The sequence below is a fragment of the Pagrus pagrus genome (assembly GCF_965226575.1).
Source record: "Pagrus pagrus genome assembly, chromosome: 3".
NCBI lineage: Eukaryota > Metazoa > Chordata > Actinopteri > Spariformes > Sparidae > Pagrus > Pagrus pagrus.
Genome location: NC_140187.1, coordinates 31,117,829 through 31,143,942, shown reverse-complemented (window position 1 = coordinate 31,143,942; position 26,114 = coordinate 31,117,829). Strand labels below are relative to the sequence as shown.

General features: G+C 40.5%; 1 protein-coding gene across 4 annotated transcripts in view; it reads right to left on the bottom strand.

Annotated features, from left to right (window-relative positions):
- Positions 1-26,114, bottom strand: part of epha8 (eph receptor A8) — a 133,045-nt gene that overhangs the window by 78,253 nt on the left and 28,678 nt on the right. For all 4 annotated transcript variants that reach the window (XM_084347907.1, XM_084347906.1, XM_084347908.1 and 1 more), the window contains exon 3: positions 1,234-1,287. In XM_084347907.1, the coding sequence (XP_084204033.1) occupies positions 1,234-1,287 (54 nt within the window). The remainder of the gene's footprint in view (positions 1-1,233; positions 1,288-26,114) is intronic.

Genomic DNA, 26,114 nt, shown 5'->3' with positions numbered 1-26,114 from the left:
TTTATTTGTCGCTGTCAACAAATAACATTTGACTTTAGAAAAGAATATGTCAGCAACTAGCTTGCTAATGGAATACTGGACATATTTCTCTCTCACTAGCAAGGTCAAGATATCCTTAAACTAATGTCCAAATATTAAGATAATCCTTTATTAGTCCCAAAATGGGCAAATTTGCAATATTACAGCAACATGAGATGGTAAAAAATGCAGAGCATCAATTAAAACAGTATTAATAAACAAGTCAGTAAAAGAGCAGTAGAAACCATATAAACAATATAAATGTATAAATTATGTACAGTTATCATCTTCCAGTTATCAATTACACCAGCCTGGACGTCAGTCAACATGTTGATGATCTGACCCATCAGTACTCGGTACTGAGGTTATATTATAGTAATTACTAAGTACTAATGGGTCGACTCACAGCTTCGGCCTTCATTTTCAAAATGAACATTTAAGAAGCTGCTTAAAAATATTTAAATACATGATCAAAATTGTTGCAGATCAAATTTTATGGCTATCGACTAATCTATCAAACAACTAATCATTTCAGCTGTATAATAGACAATGTACAGAGATTTAACAGTGAACTCCAAACAAAGAATTTTCAGAGATGTTATTTCTGTGCCTGATCAAAACTGCTTCGTCTGGTGATTGGGACTTACAGTCATGTCCTCAGTCTATCTTAAATCCTTCCTATGGATTACAGTATGTAGTATAATAAATTGGATGCAAAGAGAGGAGGTGTCAGCACACCAGTGCTGAAACCTAGGAAGTGAGATGGGATGGCTGGCCAAGCGCACTTCCTGCAAACTGCAAACACCGGACATTTTTAGTATGTGTGTTCCTGTGAGTATGTGTGTTCATGTGAGCTGAAGAATATCCCATGAACTGAACACAAACCACTATCTCAAAGCCACAAACTGCAGTACAACCTTGAAAATAAGGAATATAAAATGAAGTTGTCTCTTCTTTTGTACACTAGCAGGACTTGTTGTATAATCTTTATTTCATTATTTAATCAAAGTTATTGTACCATACAGTCAAACAACCATACAGTGAGAAAATAAGTGGTGATAAATCATCCACGGTTTGTGGATTAAACTCAAGCTTAATTTATGTTGAGAAAAAACCCAGTTTCCATGGGATCAAAGTGATATATTCCACTGAAGTCCTTATAATAATTAATTCTAATAACACATTCAGCCCCACTGCAGTGAGAACATTACACACCTGGTACGTGTGGATAGGACTGAAGTATTCGTCCATCTCATTAATGGCGTCCCACTGTGCAGAGAGAGAGAGAAAAAGAAAGAGCGAGAGGGAAAACATTCTTGGGTCAGTCACATGTACATGTCTCCACGTTTTTTAGATTCATATGCAGCAAGTTGTTCAGTTGCCGTCTATATTTCCCACATGAGTGCCTATGTGTCTCCCTAACCACATCGGGAGATTATTAGCTTTGACTTCAAATGAAACGTGTGACAACTCCTGTCACACAGGCGGCAGTCATGCTAGTGTAGCAGGTGTATGGTATGCTCTATTTGAATCTCTCAGAAGACGAACAATATGATTTGATTTTGCAGATGATTGGTGGTGAATTCAAACTCCATTATCTACGTAGCTAAGTTGCAGCGATGCACACAAAACAGACTTTTGCATGAGGTTAAAAATCCACCTTCTTATTCACTTTCTCATGTTCTCTTTTTTATGTTAAAATCTCAATAAACGCTGTTAAACTGGGATTGATGCTGGTTTTAAAAATGCAGATATTCTACACTGGTGTTCTGGAGTAATTGCACATGCAACCATGTGTTGTACATTTCAGCATCTCGGAATTCAATTAATGTAATTCCAACAGGACACATTTTCCTTTAATGAGAAGCCCCTCATATGTGATTAGATTTACATTGTTTACTGAACGCCGCCAGCGGCCAATAATTGAGTTAGGAGGAAGAACATTAAGTGAAATTTGTTGGTATTTCTAGATGTGTTAACGCGTTAGTGTGTAACACATTCATGTATACCTGCTAGTATACATCCAGCACCAGGAGGAAACTTAGTCACAGGAAGCAGTGTGTTCCGTGTAAAGAGATGTAAGATGTACTCATTAAGCTCTGTCTACAGAGGGGGAAGAATGATATCAGAAAATATTCATAATTCACATAGTATAGGACGCACAGGAAGATTACATTCAACATTCTCATTTGTTTGAATGCATCAGTGTGTATGTACACAGACACACTTTGGCCTGTAGGATGAGATGATTGAAAGTAATCTTCCTTCCATGTGCAGATCTCAGCGCCACTCAACACACCAGTCAGTCTATATTTCCTCAAGTGTTCAAACAGAAGAAGCGTAAACAAGGTATTTACATATGCATGCATTTGCATTTCATTTTGCAAAGATACATCCTAAACTGTGCAGTGAGTTGTCACTTCAACACCAGGTCCCAGATAAACACTCAAATCAGTCAATCAGACATTCTTTAGTTAGATTTAAGTCAGTAAAGAGTAGTATCAGTAAAGAAATGAATTGGGTATATTCGTCCATACCAACCCTCTTAATGCTCTTTGTTTTGGGACAATGTCTGTAAGGTCAAAGTTCGAAGCCTTTTTAGAGTAACTCAAGCTACAGGGTGTTCCTACAGACTTTTTCTGTGTCTGTTTCACCTGTGTTTGCTCAGACACAAGTGTTTGAGATTGTTTAGTAATGCTAGCTGAGTAGCTGTCGATGTCATTCATTCCACCGCTTCGGTCCAGACTGAAACATCTCAACATCTATCGGATGGACTGTCATGAACCCTGGTAGCTGACCTGATAAAGCATGTACCACGTATCATGGCTGAGTCCTTACTACAGCCATTCCAGTTTGATTCCAACCTGGGCCCTTTGCTGCATATCACCCCATCTCTCTGTGCCGCCATATCTGTCTATCTCCAGCTCTCTACCAGCTATCACTATCATGCTGGGTCTCTAGAGGATGAATCCTCCTGACTTCAGTGACCCCCCCGGCTCCTCGAGGTTACAATTTGTAGTTTTGATTAAAAAATCTCATCATTTATTGGATGGATTGCCATAAAAATTTGGTTCAGACGTTTATGGTCCCCATCAGAATAAACAACTTATGATGATTTATCAGCATTTTTTTTATCTAATGCCACATTCAGGTCAGATTTTTAAATTGTGCAGTACTTTGTGTTTAGATCCAAATACCTGCAAAATAAAGATGCTGTCATGGCTAATGTCATAATTGCCAAAATGCTTTAAACCACAAGGTTTAAAAGGTCTAATTTCCCTTTAAAGGAAAAGTTTGCCCTAAGATGAAAACTCAGACATTAGCTACCCGTCCCCCATGCAGATGGAAAGTCTGGTCAAGTTTCTTAGTCAATATTTCTGGAGCATTCTTCTAAATAACTGAATTGGATGGAGACTTGTTCTGAAATGTAAAAAGAAACAAAAATTGAAACAGGAATACAGCAATGCCGGCATAATCCAAATCTCCAGAAGCCTCAAGATCCCAAATTGATTTAAAAACACATTATTATCATCATTATTATTTAGCTTACCCACTACAATGAGGATCTCTGGAGCTGTGTGGAGCAATAGTACGGGAGTTTTTGGCTGTCATTTAGGTTTTTAAAACAAGTCCCCATCTACTTCAGTTATTAAGAATAATGCTCCAACGCTGTTTTGCTGTGAAGCTCCAGAGATCTTTTGTGGACTATGAAACTTCACTCGACTTTTCATTGGCATGGGGAAAGACTCAATTTCCATTTTTGGGTGAATTTACCCTTGAAGCACAAGGTGCAGTCCAACATGATAAAGTTTCATGCTTTCCTCATCAACAGCTTACTGCCACACGGAGACGCTTTGCATCTTCTTCTTACGGTTCTCATTGTCAGTACAAATCCAGTTGCACAGTTACAGAGTACATACAAAAGTAACCCACCACAGCTCAGTCATGGAGGAAATAAGGACGTTTTGTCAACTGGTTTATTCATGGTAACACAGAGACTCAATTGCAGGGTGTCAAAAGTTCATGCAAACAGCTTAACCCAAACTGCAGGGGCTCAAAGGGATTTTCAGAGCAGCTTTCTTCTTCCTCTACTCCTGTTGGAACTGGATGTGTACATGTCACATGGATCAAGTGGAGGCCATTCACTAATAATAATAATAAAAGACAATAGGATGGCAGTTAACAAACGAAACAAAGATTTATCCGATAAAAGACAGAGTGACATCATCTGTGATGCTTTCATGGTTGGAATCTTCATGCAGGTCCACTGGTGCAAGACACTGAACACAGACATGCCTGCACAATGACCAGCAGCAGGAGACTGGCTGAACTGGTTGAGTGTAACTGTGTAAACAGGGCTGACCTTTCCTGGGGGCCCTCCTGAACCTCTTTTTTCATAACCTGCCAATGTTCAAGTCTGAGCAGGATACTGGAATAGAGCATGTGAGCATGCAACATTTGAAATTGTGCAGGGATTTAATTGGACAGCTCAAAAGGGGGCATGGTTTATCAGAATGACTTGGAGCTGTGGAGGAATGCAGGCCCTCACCTACACTTCCCTAATTCATGTTAGTCAAAAATATGTTTTTCTTTTTGTTCCTCCAGTCGAATGTTTAAGATCTGATTTACTTGTCTTAGATTAACTTCACTGTAGTGATGGAGACCACAATGAGTCTGTGAAAAATGTATAGCATGTAATGTCCTTTGCAGCTCTTGAGAAGCTTTCTTAAACACACAATATGTAATTTCTACCTCTTAATCTAAAAAATAAATTGTAAAAATAGACGTTTGCATGTGTGTGGGGTGGAGCACAAAGCCACTGCCTGTGGGGATGTGAGTCATGTGCAGAGCCAGACCCTCTGGAGGAATAAACACCCATCTCACATCAGATTCTGCTCTGATCTGGATTTTAGCTTTTGGGAACGAAAAAGTGGATTTATCTTCACCTGTTTATCAACATGACTACTGCAGTGATCTGTGGAGGTGACCTTCATTGAAGTGAACACACCAATAACTGACCACCATTGCTTTTGTTCAAGTTACTATTAGTCTCGTTAAGAGCCTTTCTTACTTGCTCTCTGACTCTCATCCTGAAGTAAAAAGGCAACCAAATGAAACACAATACTGCCTTAAATAATAATGGGTTTCTCTGGGTTTGAACATTGTTGGAAACTTTTGTATATTGTAAGTCAGGGGTCTCAAACTGCCCCTCCCCTCCCCCTCCATCCGACCTGCGAACTGCGGTCAAAAATATAATATAAAAAAATATTCTAATAGACCTGTAAAAAAAAAAAAGCAAGTTGACTTTTATTTTGAAGTAGATAGGTCAAAGGAAATACAATGTGTTCAATTAGCACCGCTGTCGTTCATCTCAAATGTGTCTACAGTGCAAAACAGTGGTTATGTTCTGCATTTGTAGACAGCAGATCAATTTTAAATCTATCTGGGAGTAGTTTAGTCAGTATGTGGGAGTATTGAACAAGAAGGAGCCGTTAGATGAAGAGCTGCAGGCAACAGGACGCTCACCTCCAACTTCTCAGTGAGGTTACAACTCCTTTTCCTTCATTGAATTTATCAGATTATCTACAATTCCCTAATGCCAAATAGGCGTGCTCGCTATTTGCTTTGACAACAAATCCTACGCCATTGTCTTGTCAGTCAGCTCTCCTAACTCTCTCCACACTAAAAGTCAACTGTAAATCCTGCTTCTCTGTGCTGCGACTCTGTTGCTGGTCCCACTGCTGCGTGGGCAGGTCAGTAATGTAATCGATGTAAGCCCGACCACCGTGTAACACCGGGAACACCATCTACCAGGGCAAGCCTAGTGCCCCGGTAGAGGTTTAAAAAAGTAATTTATAAGAAAAAAGATTTGCACTGTTTGCACTTTCTTTCTTTTTTTATTAAATAGGACAAAAATATTAGCACATGTGTTGCCAGGTGTCTGGCAAGAAATAAAGGACCAATGTATTTCATTTATTAGTTCAGTGCAAGGTTTCGATGAGATAAGTAGTAACTGTCTAACTGTCAAAAACTAGCCATACAAAAATGTATACAAACTGCAGTTTGCATTTTCGGATTATTTAATAATGAAAATAAAAACTACATTTTCAGAAATATTGCTCTTTCTTGTAGTACTTGAACACTGAAGTGGCGCTCTTATGAGATGACAATACCAGCAGTGGCCCTCGAGTTTGAGACCCCTGCCGTAAGTACAACTCAACAAAATCTAAGGTCCTTTTAACACATACAATGAATGAATGATTGAATGAATTAATATAGAATTCAGTCTAATGAAAGATACTACTGACTTGCATTATGGTAAATTCAGGATCCAGTGTTTTTGGCACTTGTCCCACACTGGGGACTGAGAGTCAGGATACCTCAGCCATAGCTTATTTGATTTGGGCCTTTTTTTGTTTTAATTTAACTTTTCAACAATTCCTACAGTTTATGCAAGTGCAATAGACTTAAACATCCATTTATGACAGTAAAGCAAACAAAACAGTACTCATTTCCTGGATTAAAAAAAAACAAAACAAAAAAAAACAATAGTGAAAAAGAAATACCTCAGTGGATGTAAATAGAACCTATGACTCACTCAGCACCAAACTATATGACTTCTTCCTCTGCAATTCACCTAATCTTCCTGCTTCAGAGAAGCTGAGTGAGGATTATGGGTAAAGGTATGCTGGCTGCTCAAAATTGGTATTCAACAGATCCAAAGCTGGCGCTTGAATCATGGTCACAACACATTTCAACGTTCAGCAATATGCTGCATTGATTATGTTGTCCAAGTGTAAGCATAGCCAATTTGTATGCAAGTATGAATGAAGACACATTTAAGTGTTTAACCCCGGTGTTACCCATGATCCTCTTGGACTGCAGATCCTTGTGCGAGTGGCAGAGTAATTGAAAGGGAAAGTGTAAACCCCGGGAAGCTCTGGGCCGCGCCCAGCTGAACTCAGCCCTGGATAAGATGGCGGGGCTTTGAATGGAAGCCCTCCAACTCCGCTCCTCAGCCCCGACTCGCCTTCGGGGAGGGGGAGCAAGGGGGGGAGCTCTCCCATCACACACACACACTCTCTCTCGGTGCCACCAGCCAAAAACCACTGGGATAATTAAGATGTAGGAAGTCTCACCCATCTCACCCTTCCCTCCCTTCCTCATTCTCTCATCTTTATCAGCTAAATTGAAACCGTCCTTGAACTTGTGAAGACCTCAGCTAATTAGTGTGGTGTATAACCTCTCTATCTCCCTCATTATTCCCGTCTTGCCATCGCTGCACTCTTAACCTCTCCCTTTTTTTTCTTTTCCTGGGAAATCTCAGATTTTTCCTTCTTGTAATTTTCTCCAGGAGGGAAAAATCACAGCAGCCGAAGGCAGATTGTCATGAGGTCGGGAGCTGCAGGATACGGCAAGCAGCGAGGGGGGTTGAGATTGAACGAGATTGCTTGTTGTTTAGTCATGTAAATAATGGAAATCTTTTTTCTGCTCGTCCACAGCAGACAGCCAGGGAGAAGAAGAAGAAGAGAAGTCAGAGAGATTCAGAGGGGCATGTTTATCTTCTGAGAGCGCGATAAGAGAGTTCTCTATCTTGGCGACAACAGAAACGCAGTGCTTCACAGAGCGGCCCACTGACAATGCAGTGTGGGCGTGCAAGGATATTCGTGTATGTCAGACAAAGAGAGGGAGTAAAGTTCAACAGAGAGGGAGAGAATGAGAGGGAAGGAGAAATTAATTGGCTGTAAATTGCACATCTGTTTCCTGCCTGTCAACTCATCAGGAGGAATCAAACGTGGCAGAGTGCAAAACAGCTTCCTCACACATACATTAACGTGTACACACAGTGCAAATATGTCAGATAAATACTGCAGGTGACAAAGGTGTATGACAATAAAATGTCTATCAACTCTACACAGAGTAAATGTCTAAAATGATTTCCATTCAGACAAAAGTTGTTCAGGTGTGGGTCACAGTACTCCTACACTCTTTTGCTCAAGAATATGAAATGTAAGATTTCCGCCTGAAAAAAATCGACTGGACCTTTGCTATATATTTTGTTGAGTTGTGTAATTACATGTTAGCATGTAGTGTTTCCAACAATGTTCTATTCAAGTTAACAGTGCATTTCATTCGGTCGCCTGCCGCTACAGTAGCAGGAGACAGTCAGAGAGTGAGCGAGGAAGCCAGTGAACGAGACGAAACATAACTCGAATAAAACTTTGAAACATTACCTCGTGTGTGTTCATTTCTGCCTGAGTCACATAGATTTTCATCAGCAATTGTGGTTGTTTAACAATGAAGACAACAACTCCCATGTTCCCATGCTAATTACGTCTTTTGTTTTGTTTTGATTGAGGGACCCCTTTTGGGAGAAATTAAATACTTTGCGTGTAAGGACGTCGAATCTAAGCACATGGCACAGCTGCACTCCAATATTTCTCACTTCACTTCCCAAACATTTCCAGCTGTCTAGTCTTTATTTGGGTGGCTTTTTCACGGTTCCTTATGTACAGTCTTTCAGTGGCTCAATTATTAAAGCACCTGTTAGTAGTAGTAATAGTAAATTGTCAAACTTGTCAAATACTTATGTTTTCGCACAATGGCTGAACGTGTCAGTATTTGATGATTTGGGAAACGCAATGCGTCAGTACTACTATCTTACTCACAGGACCTTTAATCTCCATAGATACAAGGTACCAACAACATCAAAGTTTGCTTAGTTTTATTAAACTTTATTTTGAATCATTTTCCAAAACACAAATCGTATAGACTGTCCAAGCCCATGTGCTTCAGAGTAAGGCCAAGCGATGTGGCTAAAATCAACATGACAATATTCACAAAATTAAATTAAATTAAATTAAATAATAAAACAAAAAAATAGAGCTTTTATTCTAGTGTTGATCATCACATAAGATCAGACTCTTCACACATGTAGACCAAAATTCTAATAAGTCTGTTAAACCCTGTTCAGACCAAACACTTGCAAAGAGCTGGGGTGAAACTTGCGACTACTTGCAATGTGCTGGTCTGCGACATTCTGAAAACCTGCCGGTTTACACTAACGTGACTAGAGGAGATGGTGTATCATCTCTGTTGCAATGACTCTGTACTTGGCTTTTGTGGCGTCTGAATGAGCATAGTGATAGTGAGTGACTTGCTACAGTTGTATTTCTAGTGTTGACGAAACAGGAAAAATAAAAGGGTGTGCGTAGCGAGTGTGTAGTTGTGTGGTCGAGCAAGTGTGAGAGAGAGCAAGCAGCAGAGAGTGACGTGAATGCGAGCAGAGCAGCAGAAAGGCAGTTGTCAGTTTAGACGTAAATTAAAATTTGATGGCTTTTGTCATACAGACAAGGCGGCTCCTCAGAAAAATCTATCTCCTTCCTCCATCTAAAACTGGCATTTCAGCCAGCTGCAGTTTGTACTTGACTTGACCAGCTGACTATGCTACAAGGCACTGATTGGCTACCGACCAATAATTTGACGAGCTGAGTCACAAGCGACACCATCAGCCGGCTTAAGTTGATCTGAGACGGGCCAGTTAACACTGCTGCAACTTTATTCCTGCAATGTTCCCAAAGCCTTGCTGTGTTGTTATGTTTAGGTTCAGCGTTCCTAACTTCCAATCTTCATAAAACATTTGCAAAGCTGATTTTTCTGAAAATTGTAACGCTGTTGTTTCTGTTCTTTATCCATGTTTGCTAACTTTTAGTTTTCTTCTTAAAGGTGCTGTTTGTAAGAAAAATAGATTTTTGAGTCTCATACCCAACTCATCAAATACTGACGCAATTGGGATTGTAGGTCGGGCCGGCCGCCATCCCGATGCGTCAGTATTTGACGGGCGAGGGGCCCCAACAGACTCTAGAATTGCCACTGACCCCTATACAGGTGTTTTCACTTCACTGGCTCATTAAAGCACTGTTCAGGTTGAAGTATGACACCAAATTACATGTACAAATAAGAATGATAAAGGTGTAAGTTGTCCCGCCATCCCAGGTGAAACAAAAGCCTTTCAAAGTCTATTCAAGGTCTGTCAAGGTCAAGGACTGTTGAGCCTTTATTCCACCTCACTGATCCGTCTGTAATGAAGGAATGCGGGATCATTGTTGTTTCCCCTTTGAACCAGCAGCAGATGTAATAGCAGCGCTGAATCAACATGTGTGTAAATGGAGTGAGCCAGCGAGCCGGCTGGACGGGACATGGGTGTGCCGTTTTGATCACGTTATGTGTGCAAGCCACAACTGGGAGATTTAAAAGGAAGATATAAAATGTCTTCAAATTGGGGAAACAACACGGTATGGGAGCTTGACAAGATCAACTGCCACATAAAAAAGACGGTGAATGATTGTTATGTTAACAATCGTTATGTTATACCATTGTTTAGAGAGCACTGCCCAACGTGCATGTAAAACGACACACTAGACCTCGACACTGTTGTGTTACACATCACGTTTTTTTTTCTTTGCTTGCAGAATGCCAGCATACAATCTACAATCATACACTGCCAGCAGGTGGTATTGCGTGATCTCTGTGCAAAAGGGGCTTTAGTTTACAGAGAGTGAGGGAGATGTCAATCAAACAGTGACTGACACAGTCTTGAGAAGAGGGCTAATCAGGCACAATAAACGCAGCTGTGTAGGTGTACACTCTGTGTGGGGCCCTCTCTTGTCTCCATTACATACATATTGCACTGTAAGTCACTGTTGTTGAATAGTACACAGTGGTTGTAAACACAGGAGACAGACAGGAGTGAGTGATGTAAGCTCAGTGTTCCAGGGACTACATTTGAGCCTGTGATGTTGTGACTCATCCACACTGATCCCCCAGAATGCCTCGAGTGAACAGATATTACACTGATATCATCCCTTCATTACATAAAATACAAACAAAGACAAAAGCTGTAAATCCAGCCTGTTGACAGTTTCCTCACATTTATTGCTAATTGTGTTTTCCTTCTGGGGTCAAGCAGTCAAACTGCTCAGCGTCTTCTGACTCTTTGTGGCAATTAATACGCGTCTGATCCACGTTCCTCGATTTCTCTGAGTCTCCATGCTCCCTTTCTCTCTTTAATCTCCATCTCGTCTGTTTTATTCAGCCCATTTAATGTTTCCACTTAGACAAAGAAGTTGCCATCAGAGTAGCCTTAAGATCAGAGACGCAGTTGTTAAGGAAAATGAAAGTGTTTTTTTTTAATGCAGCTGCCTCTGAAGCTCGCGTCGAAATCTTGGGGTCTGCTCTCGTACAAGACTGAAGCCCTGTAGCATGAAATCAATTTCAGTCAATTCATAACATATGATATGAAAGAGAGTGGATGCCAAAAAAGATGAAAGCGAGGATGAAAGATTGATTAACAAATATAGAAAGAAGACTGGCTGAAAACAGAGATGATTATGTGCTGCTGGTGTGAGGGACAATAGAAAGGGAGTTGCCAGTTTAAAGCTCTATTCATTATTGTTGTTTCTGAGGACACTGAAGGCAGCTGCAAGTACACAGTACACACACAGATTCTTGCAGGGAGTCTGGTGTGCAGATGGAACATTTTCCCCATTCAACTTTAACATCCTACACATGTAACATTTCTAAGTGGTGCAACCCAAGGTGTTCCAGACCACATAAACAAACTGTTGTTGCATTTAACAACTTTTTAATGAAAAACAAAAGAGGCCAAAATGACCCACAGTGTTGTTGTTATTAATGACCTTCATTGTCCTTACTCGTCCTCTATTTGTCTCATCCTACATACGCCTCATACTGACATTAATAATTCACTGTTTCCAGTCTGTTTCCAGTAGACACATCCACTGTTGAGAACACTGGAAAAACAAATCTGACCTATCACCGTTCAAATTAATCGTGCGTACTTACACTTGATTGTAATTTTGACTGCATTTGTGAAAACAAATCAGAATTAAAACAGTAACAGAAGTGTAGCAAGATTGACAGGGCCAGGGTGAAGATTATATGCTAATGTGGCAGCTGTTTTCAAATTATGTGCCGAAAATGTTTGAACGTTTCAGTCTCTGAATTGTTTTCATATGAATGTTTAATATATAGGGGTGGTTGGTGTGAGGCTGTGTGGAACTGGCTAATTGGCTCTTGGCTTAATAAAAAAGACTAGTAGAAAATCAATCAGGTCTCTTAGGCTGCTATACAGTTTGAGACATTTTCAGGGTGATGTATTTTCTTTCTGCTAAAATAAGAAAAAGTTTTTGTGAAACTAACTTAAAAATGATTACAAAAATACAGTATATAGCAAGTAAGAATAGTCTTGCCTCCTATAAATGTTATTTTTGGTGTGGCCAATAGCAAACCAACTTTTAAGGGCCATAGTGCCTGCTACTGGATCAGGGGGATGATTGGCTATAGTTTCATTATTTGAATAATAACTACTAAATGTTTTTTCCAAATACATTTTGAAGGAAACATAATGGCTGCCTGGATCACATTTACTGGCATCATTTTCTACAGTACACAAGGTGTTGGGATCAGGCGGAAGATAAAGGCAGACGGCTGCAGGTGTTCGGAGGGTAGGACTTTAACATCAGATAGGTGACTTTACAATCTAATCATTTCATCTGGTCGGCCTACCTGCCTGACTACCTACATACCTGCCTACTAGTGTGCACACTCTGCCCGTGGTTGAGTACATGGGCAGAGTGGACAAAGCTTGGCAAATATATTGCTAAAGTTGTTAGCAAGCTAGTTGTACAAGAATGACAGAGAAGAAAGATGTGAGCAACTGCAGCAGCCACAGAGTCATCCAGCAGCTAACCCAGTAATGTAAGCAAAGCACACAACCAAACTACCAGACCAGGTAGCATTTTCAGACTGAGGTACATTCATTATGGCTGTTTTTCTTGTGCTGTTGTTACATTTAACTGAGATAAACAAACTGATCTCTTCGCCCTCTCGCTGGTCCTCCATAGCTGTTCTTCACTGTCAGAGTGTCTCTGGGCTTGTTAGGTTGAGCAGATAGGCCAGGCTGCCCTGCCCCTGCTCTGCCACCCGGCCTGCTCGCTCTACCTATTGAGCAAATAGACACTGGAACTGCAACAGCCAGTCATGGTGATGTGTTTACCTGGGCAACTACGGCTCACAGTCTGGTGCCTGGGTCTAGCGCTGGCTGTTCTATTTTAGAAAAACAACTTGTTTTTATGAGTGAAAACACATACCTACATTCAAAATGTAGTGTGAGTGTACTGGAATAAGTAATTATACTGAATAAAAGACACCTTATGTAACGGCATGATTACTATCACAATGCAAAATGCAGTAATGTACTGTAATAAGTAATTACAGCAAATAAAAATTACTTTTAAGGCTGTCCTCCCAAGAAAAACAACATTTGAGGGCATTGGAGTGATGACTCTAGTTTCTCAGGAGAAAATAAAGTATGGTGAGCTATCATAGATACACAAAGTTTGCAAAGGGAAGAGGTTGGGGCTGATGGAAGGGTCTTCTAACCGGCTGTCAGAGTTGTTGAACGTGATAGTTCCCCAACTGTAACCTTTATTTAAAATTATCCAGTGTTGACCATGGTCCTCTGACCTAAACAAAGTCCTTATTTTAACTTAAACCTTAAACTTGTGCCTAAACCTAACCAAACCTTCCATAGCGTCGCGTATTCATTAAACAGATTTCTATTTGTCAGTTTGTCAGACAAATGTCGTCCTGTGGATACTGACATCAGATGGAATAAACATTTATTTTGGAGGGCATGGACAAGTGATGTGTTTTGTCATTTAATTGGAGGACTTGTTGTTACACTCCTAACTAATTATACAGTCTACTTGCTGAATCTTGTCGACAAAAACAAGAGTGGAGAGCAAATTAATTAGATGTTGAAACCTGCAAGATTATACACTGAACAGCACAGCAGTGAAGGCAAATACGTAAGTGTTATGAGGCTCATATCCATTTATTATTATAAATATTATAATTATAATTCTACTACCTGTTATGTGACAAAACGTTTATTCTTGACCTTTGAAAAAGTAGTTTGTGACAAATTTCATTGTCATCATGGAGATGGATCTGTTGAAAGCAGATGTCAGATGAAAGTTGCTGGCTGAAAGCCCTGCAAAAGTTAGCAAATGGGCTTTGAATGCTATGGTCAAGAATGAACATTGATGCCTAACTTGAGCCAAACAGGACAACAAGTTCTAAAAGTGTAGTGGATGAAGTCAATACACTCAATAGATCCATCTCCACGACAAGTGAGCAAACTACCACTCTGATGAACACAGTGTGATACTGGTGTTTTGTCAGACTGCTAAAGGATTACCCATTTTATATGAGAATTATAATATTAATTGCCTTGATTTTATGCCTCTTGAATAATATTCATTCATACTCACAAAAGATAACATTTTAACTAATATTTCTTCATACATTTCTGTATAGTCTAATAAAACCTTTTTGTTAACCGCAGAACCTGGCAGCACCTTAACATAATTATCAGATTAAGGGATAATCCAACTGCTTGTAATCCTTTACTACCACTCTCTCTCACTGTCTCTCTCTTATATTAAAGCGTGCAGAAGCTGCAGCCGACACACATTTTAGGGCGAGAGGTGTCAGGAGCAAGTCAAAGACGAAGACTGCTGTTTCATTTCAGATGAATATGTTTGATGGAGGTTTCTTTAGAACTCATAGACTGAGAGAGGATGACAGAGAGGGAGGAATGCAAGGAGGATGATGAAGATAGAGACAGTCAGTGGGGTGTGATGGCCGTGTAACACACAGTGTGTGTGTGTGTGTGTGTGTGTGTGTGTGTGTGTGTGTGTGTGTGTGTGTGTGTGTGTGTGTGTGCGTGTATGCGTGTGTGTGTGTGTGTGTGTGTGTGTGTGTGTGTGTGTGTGTGTGTGTGTGCGTGTATGCGTGTGTGTGTGTGTGTGTGTGTGTGCACTGGTGGCATTTCCAGGCTTAATGCTCGGCTCTATGTGAAGTAACAGGTCTGCATATTAACTCAGTGAAAATATCAGGCTCTGCCCAACACCTTTTCTCCTCTCATACTACCGGCCACACAACCAGAACAGACTTAATAACTTTGCTCCTGTGTGTGTGTGTGTGTGTGTGTGTGTGTGTGTGTGTGTGTGTGTCTGTCTGTCTGTGGACTCTTTGACAGCGATAACCTTTCTGGAATAGGGGTGTTAATTGCACTGGTCTGGGATCAGTGGGGGAGATGGTGTAATTGCTATCTATTCTGAGATGCAATTTTTTACAGGATACGTGCCTCTGTGTGCCTGTGTGCGCAATTATGTTCAAATAGATGAAAACACCCTGACAAAGAGAAATCAAAAGAATATTTTTGCTGCTATTTAAATCAAATTTATAAAAGTATGTGTGTGATAAAGTCTTTTCTGCCAAATATCCTCTGTGGCAGAGTTTACAACAGAGAGCATCAGTGTCTGCTCACGGCCTCTGTTCACCTCTCATGGCCTAGACGTTTAGGGCAGGGGGCTCAAACTCACATAGGCTTGGGACCACTGCTGGTATTGTCATCTCGTAAGAGGGCCACGTCAGTGTTCAAGTACTAGAAAGTGCATTGTTTATGAAGATACAGTTTTTATTTTCGATTATTAACATAATAATACATACTGTAAAAGCAAACAGCCATTTGTATACTTTTTTATGGCATTAGTTTTAAACACTTAGTGCAAATCTTTTTTTTTACTTCCTCTTAAATAACTTATCAAAAACCTTGCACTTAACTTACAAATAAAACACATTTGTACTTTATTTAGCTGGGCGCTAAACCAGAAGTTAGGGTCGGTCGGCGATCTAGGCATCTTCATAGCCAGGAAGTCGAGCTTTTTTGGCTTCAAAACACCACTGAGTAGCTTTTCGGGCTCCGCCTCCAACATTATGTCCAGTGATAAAATGTCCTTAATAGACTGCATCCCAGATTCTTTTCTTATTTACGAGCCGACATCGGATGTTGATAACGCGTCATCACTTATTAGCGTGTTCACCCAGGTCTTACGTTTAGATCGAAGCTGAGCCGAGCAGAGGTTTTAAAAACCTGTGTCTACTGCAGAGTCAATTGACCCGGGTGTAAATGCAGTTTACACATTCTCATTGCACACAAAAGCCTGATCTTAGCGGGTTTAAGTGGGATTTTTGACCAGTGGAAAAGGGGTATTTTCTTCTGCTGATAATAATCTGCTAATTGAAAACAATGCTGATGAAGATGAATGCGGTAAGTTTCTTCTGACATTACTCTCATTACTTTACATTGTCCTCTACTATACTCTCCTCTACATTGTCTTTCAGTTAATGTGTGAATGTCTAGATATGCTGGCCATGAGACTGGTGGCCTGTGCCCGATGTACCCTGGCTCTCAACCGTTGTGAGCTGGGAAAGACTCCAGCCTGCAGCAACTCACTTATGTTGTAACACACTTCTATGGTGCATACCCTTTTTCTTATTACAGCGTAACTGCTATGTTCCATCTATGTTCAAAGAAAAGCTACTGTAGCAGGTGCATCAGCCTACAGGTCTCAACAAGCGTCCAAGAAGATGCATTGGAGGGATATGACTCCACACTTCAGCCTATTTCAGATAATGTAATTCTAAACAGATAATGCCTGCTGCACCTGTTAAAGCCACCAGCAGAATAGAGCAGTCCGTCAAACCCCATCAAGGCTGAAGTGGTCTGTCTCTCATTCAGACACCTGGGCAGTTTTCCCTCTGTGGACTGCAGCGCTGATCAGCACATTCAAATGGATCGATGCTGGCACAAGGTCTTTCAAATCAAGATGGCCAATCTGCACACTGAGACTACCATCTACCAACATGCCTGCATCCACACACACACACACTCCTCTGCTGCCCTCACAGATGCTACATCGGGCCCCTCCAGCGATCCAGCACTTGCAGCACATCTTTGCCTTAAACTGGCATGTATATTAAGTGAGATAGTTCCAAAGAGCAGCTGCAGAGGTGTATCAGCACCACAATCAGCCAGCAGCAGCTGTGCTGTGTCGGCCATGCCACTGTCTCATGGGAGCTTGTACGGCCAATTACTCCGCAGCGGACGGTCATCGGGAGGGCAACACAGGAAGTTGAAGAACTAGCTGAAGGTGTGTTAAACTAGCTGAAGGTGTGTTGAGGAAGTGTATAATCACACCTGGAGGATGGTGCTGCTGAAACCCAGACACAATGTCAAAAAAATATATGTTGTTTCAGGACTTATTTAAATATAATGTCTTCATTTGGGTCAGATATTGAGAATAGTAAATGTGAGGGGTTTAACTTACTTACTTAGTTTCAAGAGAAATAAAGTAAAGTGAAACGCAAAGTTATGTCAAAGACATTGTTCTGCGTGTATGGCAGTGCCTCAGTGTTTCATTGTTGTTTCACTGCGTTGTTATCAACTGTATGACTTTTCTCTTTCAACCCCAAAACTTTAAATTGCATCCCCGCCTCCTTACGGAATCCGAATTAGACTGTTTGTTGTCCTGTGAAATGATAAGGAAAAACAATCAGTGTCGTTGGTTAGTGTTCTTTCCAACCTTGCTGGGTAGGTAGAGAGATGTGAGTCCATTCGGCGAGTAAATCTCGTAAGGCTATCTGCCATGCTGGCAGGTAAATGTACCAAAATAGTCCTGCCATGAAAACCTACGGTGAAAGTCTCTGTCGCATTCGGGCGTCTTAAACGTTTAATCTGCTTATCTCCGGGGATACATCTATTATTCTCTCCTCTGCTGTAGAACTGGTGCAGACAGAAAGGAAGTTCATGTTGCGTTAGTGTGCACCTTGTAAACTCAGAAATCTATACACTAATAGCTATGACGGTTGTTTAAAAAGGGAAAGTTTTGATTTATTTCCTCGTTTTCCTTTGTTGAAATGCATAGGCCTACATCTGTCATTACTCTCTTGTTCACTACAGCACTTAGTAGATGCTACAATAATGACACTATCCTGTTCATTTCTACAGAGGACGATTTTAAAAATTCTATCAAAACATTTTAGCTAATTATTGTCAGCAAACTCAACCATATTCTTGTACAAGTCCCCAAGTAGCCTATCTGAAAATGTTCCTGTTGCTTAAATGCAGCATTTTAAAAAAAAGTTCATTACATATACATATAAATAAGCACTGTTTTGGTCAACACCATCTCTTGAGAAAAATATCTGTCTCTTTTAGGTGCTAAATGCTCCAGTATGTTCACCAGCTACAGTAGTCTCTAACTGTGTCTGTCTGCTGCTTGGTGCTGAGCAGGTAGTGTACAGTGGGTTATTAGAGCTTCTTCTGAGCCGTGAGAGTGAACAGTAAAACTGCAGGCCAGACAGCTAGACAGTGAGCTGGGAGTTGTTGCTTTAAAGTTGCTTTGAAGCTCTGTGCAGCTACCCTAACCCACAGAGAATCATCACTGCAGGGTTTATCACCACAAGCAAAACAGTTTACATACAAGCATTCATGTGTTTGAATGCTAATATTAGAATATTGCTTACACCGACTTTTAGGTTTTAACTAGCAGATCCCTGTGCTGGTCCCCATTAATGACTAATTTCACTTATTAGCAATCAATACTTTAAGCCAGGCCTTTTCAACGACTTTTTTTAGAGGAGCAAGATTTGAGAAACAGTGCCATAGGATGGACTTATACATCCCCTATGTTTGTCCTGTAAAGCTCAAAATTCAAATGTGTTAGACTAATTAATATTTAGTTGTTTTGCTCCACTGTGTTTATTAGTTTCCCCAAATGAAAAACGTATATATGCGAAGGTACAGGGCAAACAAAATCAACTATTTAATCTTAGAAGTAGGTTGTCAGTTTGATTCTTCTAAATTTACTCTGCTGGGCCTGCAGCCTAGGTTAAAACTTTATGATGAAATAAAGAGTATTTTTGTGCTCGGCAACACATATAACTAACGAATGGGCTAATTGGCCTACTAATAAAATGATCAAAGGGCCAGAATGAGAGTGTTACAGGGATGCATTCGGCCCACGGGCCACCAGTCGAGTTGGTCTGCTTTAAATAACTCTCCTCAACAAATTCTCTGTCACTGTGCATTAGAAACAGTTACTGTGATAACCTCTTTGTTAAACAATGTTATGAAAGCAGCAGGCATGCTATGTGTGCAGGTGTGAATGTTAACAAGAGGTTATTATGCTGATGTTGATGGAGGGAATATTTTAATGGAGCGGACATCTACATACATTTCTTGCCCCGCCAATCATAATGCTATTTTACATTTATATGGTAACATAAAAACTGAAAGTTGAAAAGTTCAACAGGAAATGCTTGCTGGGTAAAATATATATATTTTGCCGTCTAGCTGTTCTGCACTCATCGACACCTTCACGACTCCTGCAGGTCTGAGATTGGCCCATATAGCCATCAGATAAACTCATCTTTAAGAGCCAGCAGTGGAAGGCACTGTCAGATGCTACAGATAGTAATATGCAAAAAAAAAAAAATGTGTCTGTGTGTCGGTGTGTGTGTGACAGAGGAAGAGACAGTAACAGGGAGTTTGAGAAATAGTTAGTAATGGCAACAGACTGTGGGCTTTTGACACTTCAGCTCATCACTTGCTCATCCACATCATGGCTTCTGCGGCCCACGTTAATCATCACACACACACACACACACACACACACACACACACACACACACACACACACACACTGTACTGTCAGCCGTATCGATTGTGTGGTGGCCGGTGGATGAACCTGTCATGGCCAACATAGATCGGACTGGAGGATAATGAAGTCTTCCTGCCCTATCTGACAAGCTCTGAGAGAAAGTGGGAGAGAGTGCATGTGTGTGTGTGTGAGGAAGAGAGAGAGGAGAAAGAGAGAGAAAAACAGGGAAAGATGCTCCTGGGACAGCCCACGGGCGTCCTAACCATTGCCTGAATAAATTGGATGGAAAGATGCCCCTTGAGTCGGAGACGTGATCTGTCATGATGTCATCCAAACGAGACTGGCGTAGAGGGAGAGGTCAGGGTGCTAATACAGACCTAACCCACACACACATGCACACACACATCCACTCGCTGTCGATTGAACAGCAAGTGAAAGCTGACAGTCTTCTGCTATTTTCCTGGAAACATTTTAATCCGGTTATAACATGACTAAAAGATTCCACCTCCCTTTTTCTCTCTCCGTCTCTCCATTCTGTTCCTCCCATCCCTCCATCTCTCTGGGAGTATAGCTCACACCTACCTTGGTGAAGTCCCAGCGCCTTTCTTTCTCATGTAAGTTGTGTGTTGTGTGCATGTTTTTAAGTGATTTGCTGCCTTTATCTTTAAAGACTAAGGCTGGAATTATTCTATACTTTTCTTATTGGCAAGACATCAATTAAAAAAAACCTAAAACCAGCACTGTTTGTCTGTTTTCTGTACTTTCTGGCATCGCTACCCTGCCTGTGGCTCTGAGCCTCAAGCCCATACATATATCTTTAAAAGTGGGTCACATACTGTTTATTGTTTCATCTTGTTTACGACCTAAAGTTTACTGAATTTCAAATCTTCAACAAGACATCAAAGAAAAGCCGACAACACACTCCACAAACACCAACAAAACAAATAGACCATAGCAAAATAAATTGTACATAGTTTAATCTTTACAAAAGGCTGAATGATTTCCTGAAACAATTGGCCACTATTTCGAAAGTTACTCAGAGTGAAATTTTCAGCTGTGTTTTTTTTTTTTTATATTTGTTTATAGATCAAGTATTTAGAGCAGAAGAAGAAGTTAGACAGTTGTTGAAGTGGGCCAGTTTTCACTGTTTCTTTCAGTAGTGGCATTTTTCAATTTTGCTCTTTGGCATACTTCTCACTTTTTCTTACAAACTTCTCACAAGCTCTGTTCTGCCCTCTCCATACTGCGCTCAGGACGCACAGAGCGCGCCTGCTTCCCTTCGCTGCTCATGTTAACCAATTAGGCTGTTTTGCTCACAATCTGTAGCGATCGTTCTGGCATCTGTTCTATTTTCTCTTTGAGCGTTCTGGCAAAAAAAAAAAAAAAAACACACTCTGATGATCTATTACAAATAGTGTCACTGCTGTTTTTGATTGTGTTTATACATATTCATAGCAGACACACACGGACACACTGGCTGCAGGCAGCAGAAAAAAAACAATCCCTGCAGATCAATACACGAGTCTATGGTCCTTAACTTCACTGTTGCTGAAGAAGCAACGTCCCACTTATCCAGAATACATAACAGGCTACATGTTATAAATGCATTAGTTTATTAAATAGGTCAGCTCTATGTGTGATTGGAAAGGCGCGGAGGAGCAGAATTAACAGGTGCGGAGAAACGCGCTACTGTGCTGCCAACTCCTGATCAATATATCTGCCTCTTAAGCTGCTAAACGCTCCACTATGTTCATCGGCTTGTATCTAACTGTGTCTTTCTGCTGTTTGGTGAGGTAGTACACAGTGGGTTTAACGGAGCTGTTTTTGCCACAAACAGCTGCATGGAATGAGTTTGGTGGGAGCTCTGACACTGTAATCTCAATGATGCTAAAATACTCCATAGTCCTTTAGGACGCTCTGGCAGATGGTCGTTCACCATGAGTCCAGCTCTGCTCCCAGTTTCTGCCTGTTAAAATGCAGTTTTTCCTCCCCACTGTCACCAAGTGCTTGCTCATGGTGGAATGGTTTGTTGTGATTTATAAACACAATTGGCCTGACTTGACTTGGCATAGTCTGATGATGATGAATTCTCTGTGCTTTAATCAATATGAGTGACCTCTTTCACATTACATATTACCCTCATACAACTGCTTGTGTGACATCCAATGAAGAGTTAAGCACCACCCAGCAGCTGCAGCACACAGGTCACACTCTTATGAGCACTAAATGAGTACAGCCTGATTACACATAATTAGCTGACCAATTTTTAATATTAAAATATCGATTAGTGCAGCTTTAAATATACTATACAGTGTGCCTAAATGCAAAGGGAATTCATCTGGCGAGAATCCTTTCAAAACAAATGAAAGAATAAATAAGAGAATAAAAATACATAGTTGTCTGAGCTGCAGAGAGGAAATGACTGTCCCCTGTCCCTCTGTCTGAAAATGACTTTACATTCAGGAAACTACACGCTGACAATTTTAATCCATCTTCCTTCAGCACAGACCTGACACTTACTCTTCTTGTATTCCCTGTGGGCAGCCTCTCTATCTATTTCTCCTTCTCTCTCCCTCTCACCTTTGCCTCACTCGCTCGCTCACAGTGACATGCGTGTCCCCTCCTGAACAACATTTCAATGTAAAAATAACATTTCTCAACCTGCGGGTTAACCACAGAGCCAAGTTTAATGTATTTGTTATATAACAGTGCATTTCACATGATATTGCAGAATCCAGCTGCTTTGTGGAACAAACACGGCGTGACCGTACATACACAAGTCACTCTGAGCGCCGAGTGATAACAGCTTTTTGTGACATAATCGGCGGGCGACAGAAATCTTTTCCCTCCACTGCAGTTGTATTTTCTCAATCTAAGACCATCAAAAAGCTGCTGCTGCCCGGAGCAGAGGGCAGCTGAAGAAGTGATGCTGCTAGCATGGCACATTCATAACACTGTAAACTGTCAGGATGGCGAAAAATGACCTTATATGTGTGCTATATGTGTGAATGTGTGTGTGTCTGTGCAGGTGTGAGAGTTAGAAACTGTCAAAACATCCATTTATCAAAGAGCCCATGAGGTCTCAGCAACCTTTTTCTCTCTCTTTCTCACACAGGCACAGGCACATATACTGTCTGAGGCACCTTACATATCACTCACATTATGAATAGTGTGTGTTAAAGAAAACGTTCAGAATGTTTCAAGTTTATCTAAACTCAACACTTATGCCATATGAATGTTAAAACAGTTAGGTTATTGGTTAGTTCAGCCCAAGTTAAAGGTCTCATATTGTAGAAAGTGACTTTTTGACTATAAAGCATGTCCAGGTGCTATATGAGTATTGTGAAAGTATTAAAACGCTCCATCCACAGAGAAATGCACAGTGACAGAAGAAACCGCCTTTGACTGAGCCGCCAGGACTTCTGTACATTTTGATGTCACAACTACACAGTCACTGACCTCAGCAACGCCCCGAGCATGGACATGGTTGCAAAAACACAGACAGAGCTGTTGTGGAAACATGCTCGCTCTGGGATGTGAGAGCTGGCCAATCAGAGCAGACTAGCCTTTTACTTTTAGGAGGATGTCCTTAAAGAGACAGGAGCGTTCAGACAGAGGGTGAATAGAGGAGCTGCAGCGATGACAGTATGAGAAAAATAATGTGTTTTTAAGTATGTGACTCCAAGGATTAGACTCCTTGGTCCCGGCAACACACCTACTGTACATGTGACTACCAGAATGCATCATTCCTCCACGGCTCAGCAAAGAAATATTGTCCATGGAAACACAAAAAAAGGAATTCCTACTGACGGATAACTACCCAAAGATATACACTTAATTTGGTAAACTCACTGTGCTTATATTAGCTTCAACTGAACTTTAAAATGCTTTTTTTATTTTTTTTTTTATTTTACAGAATGAGGACCGTAAATTCTATCCCGCAACCTATACAGTGTAGTCAAGGATGTCTTCACATGGAGAGGAGAAATGATTACAGTCACAATGACCTCTGTCAGCTCACGAAAAGCATGTGAGAACTGTTGTCAAGTAGACTTTAAAAAATGGAACCTATTATCTTTACATTGTCATATGACACAAACTTTCAAGTTCTTGATGAATGCTGAAGCACGCAGTAAATGAATCCCTTAACAAAAGCACTGAAAATGTTGTATTTAGCAGTGCAAACAGGACCATCAGACGTTGGTGCTGTTCTGTCTCCACTCAGCATGGCTGAAAGACCTGAAAGCAGAAGCAGGCCCACGGCAACAAAGTGCTGCTGCTGCTCTGATAGCTTTGCTGAACACTCATTTTGAATGCATCATTATCAAGCTCAAAACATACCCAGTCTACAGCGGCACTTAGTACTCCGAGTAAATCAAACCTCCTACATGGAGGACAGTAGCTCCTTCAGTGTAGTGACTTACACTGTACAAGCGCAGCTCTTCTAACAAACTCTATGTACACAGATAAATGCACACTATCACTGTCAGTTGTCACAACGCAACTGTAATCTCAGTTGCGTGTATAAGCAGTAATGTATTGTTGAGCGAGGTGCACACTAATCTGTATTCTGACTATTTGATCTCAGTATGGCAGATGTACCAATGCTGAATATGCTGCCGATTACAGGCAGCATATTCAGCAGGTATTTGGCCGGTTACTTACATTTTCTCTCAAACCTTGTTTCACATCATTTGTTACACTTATTGAGTTGTGCTTAAGTTCTTAATGCACCAAAATATCTACAGTGTTTCTGTCACTGTATAACGAATTCAGTGGAGTAAGTAATATAGAATTGAATACAGTATAAATAAATACAGGATGCCCCTTTCATACCCAATCATGTTACTATCATCTGTTACCAATGAACCTGTTCACCTGTGGAATGTTCAAAGGTGTTTTTGGAGCATTCATCAACGTTCAGTCTTTGCTGCTCCTGTGCCAACTTGTTTAAAACGTGTCGCTGCCATCAACTTCAGAACAAGCACATAATTACAAAAATCAATGAAAGTGATGAGGTCGAACATGAAATACAGTATTTTGTCTTCGTACTGTTTTTAATTAGGTTTATGTTAAAAAGGACCAGCAAATGCCAATTATGTTTTATTTATGTTTTACACGTCTCAACCTTTTGGATTCAGGCATATCTGTGTGACCATTTCCTGGGATTCTTCTGTTCTGTCAACTCTTCCACAATGGACGATAGAACTACGAAATGACTTACCACACCATCAAAAACCAAAACAATTAGTTTATTTAGTTTTTCCGAAAATTTTTGAAACTATTGAGAAGTTAAAGGAGTTAGTCAGAAGGAAGTTTTTCTGAGCATCCCAAACAATCTGAAAATACTTTTTTTGTATTATCAGATGCTTTCGGTCTGAGAATTCTCAGAGTGCAGTAGCAGTAATATGGCAAAATGCTAATTACTTTTAAACACAGTTGCCAACTCAACCTGACTTTCCTGGAATTATCCTGTTATTAGCTTCTCTGAGTTTCTGGCTCTGTACCTGTACATCGTGAATGAGAGATGGACAAACAAATGGAGAAGAGAAAGAAGCACAAAAAATAATTCAGTTTTGGACATTTTTGAAGGAAAGTGGCATGTGTTTAGTGAAATCTGCCACGTCAATGTTTGTGCAGATCACCAGGGTTGAAATGATTTCACCATCAAGAGGATGGTGACAGAGTCTCCCAGTGGCAAGGGCATAAAAATATGACTGAATGAAACTGATGTTATTTTATGCCAGAGATTTAGGTAAATTCATGCTGGAGTGGAGAATTATTCTGCATTATTTTCTGAGAATTGAAAGTAAGATTAATTAGGTATTTGACATAAAAATGCTGTTGCAGTGTATTTATTATGTTGTTATTCTCAGTCTTAAAAAAGTCTACGAAACTCATTTTTCTGGGGACATTCTCCCAGACCGCTGCTTTCATATTTTTCAGTTATGTTTTCCATATTTTGCGGCCTCTGGGATAGCAATTATCTTTAGAAGATATCTATGGATTCAGTTTGGGGTTAAGTGTGTAGAGTGAGCTTAGTGGCTCCTAAACGTAGGTATGCATTATTTTCTATTGTGGATTTTTTAAAAATATTTCACCACGTAAAAACAGGCAGTGAATTATATTCCATACTGTATTTTTAAACATATAATTGACTCCAATGTAAATTTTCTTTTGTCACTAGCTGACAAGAACATCACAGAGCTTGTTCAGCATCCTCAGATCCTTTGCCATCCAGCATCAAGATGCACACCTTATGTAACCGCACCATAATGCCACAGAGCTGAGCTCCAGCTATAAATCCATCCACACATTACATGTGCAGGAGCTCAGTGTGCAGGATCGTCTCTCATCAGGTTAGGAGCGAATATTTCTGGCAGACTGAACCAATTAAATGAAACATCATGAGCTGAGTTTATGTAATCTAGATGTTATAACATGCTGCCTGTCAGGACAGAGGAGATTCACTCCTCACGCTGATTTTACACAGAAGGAGTC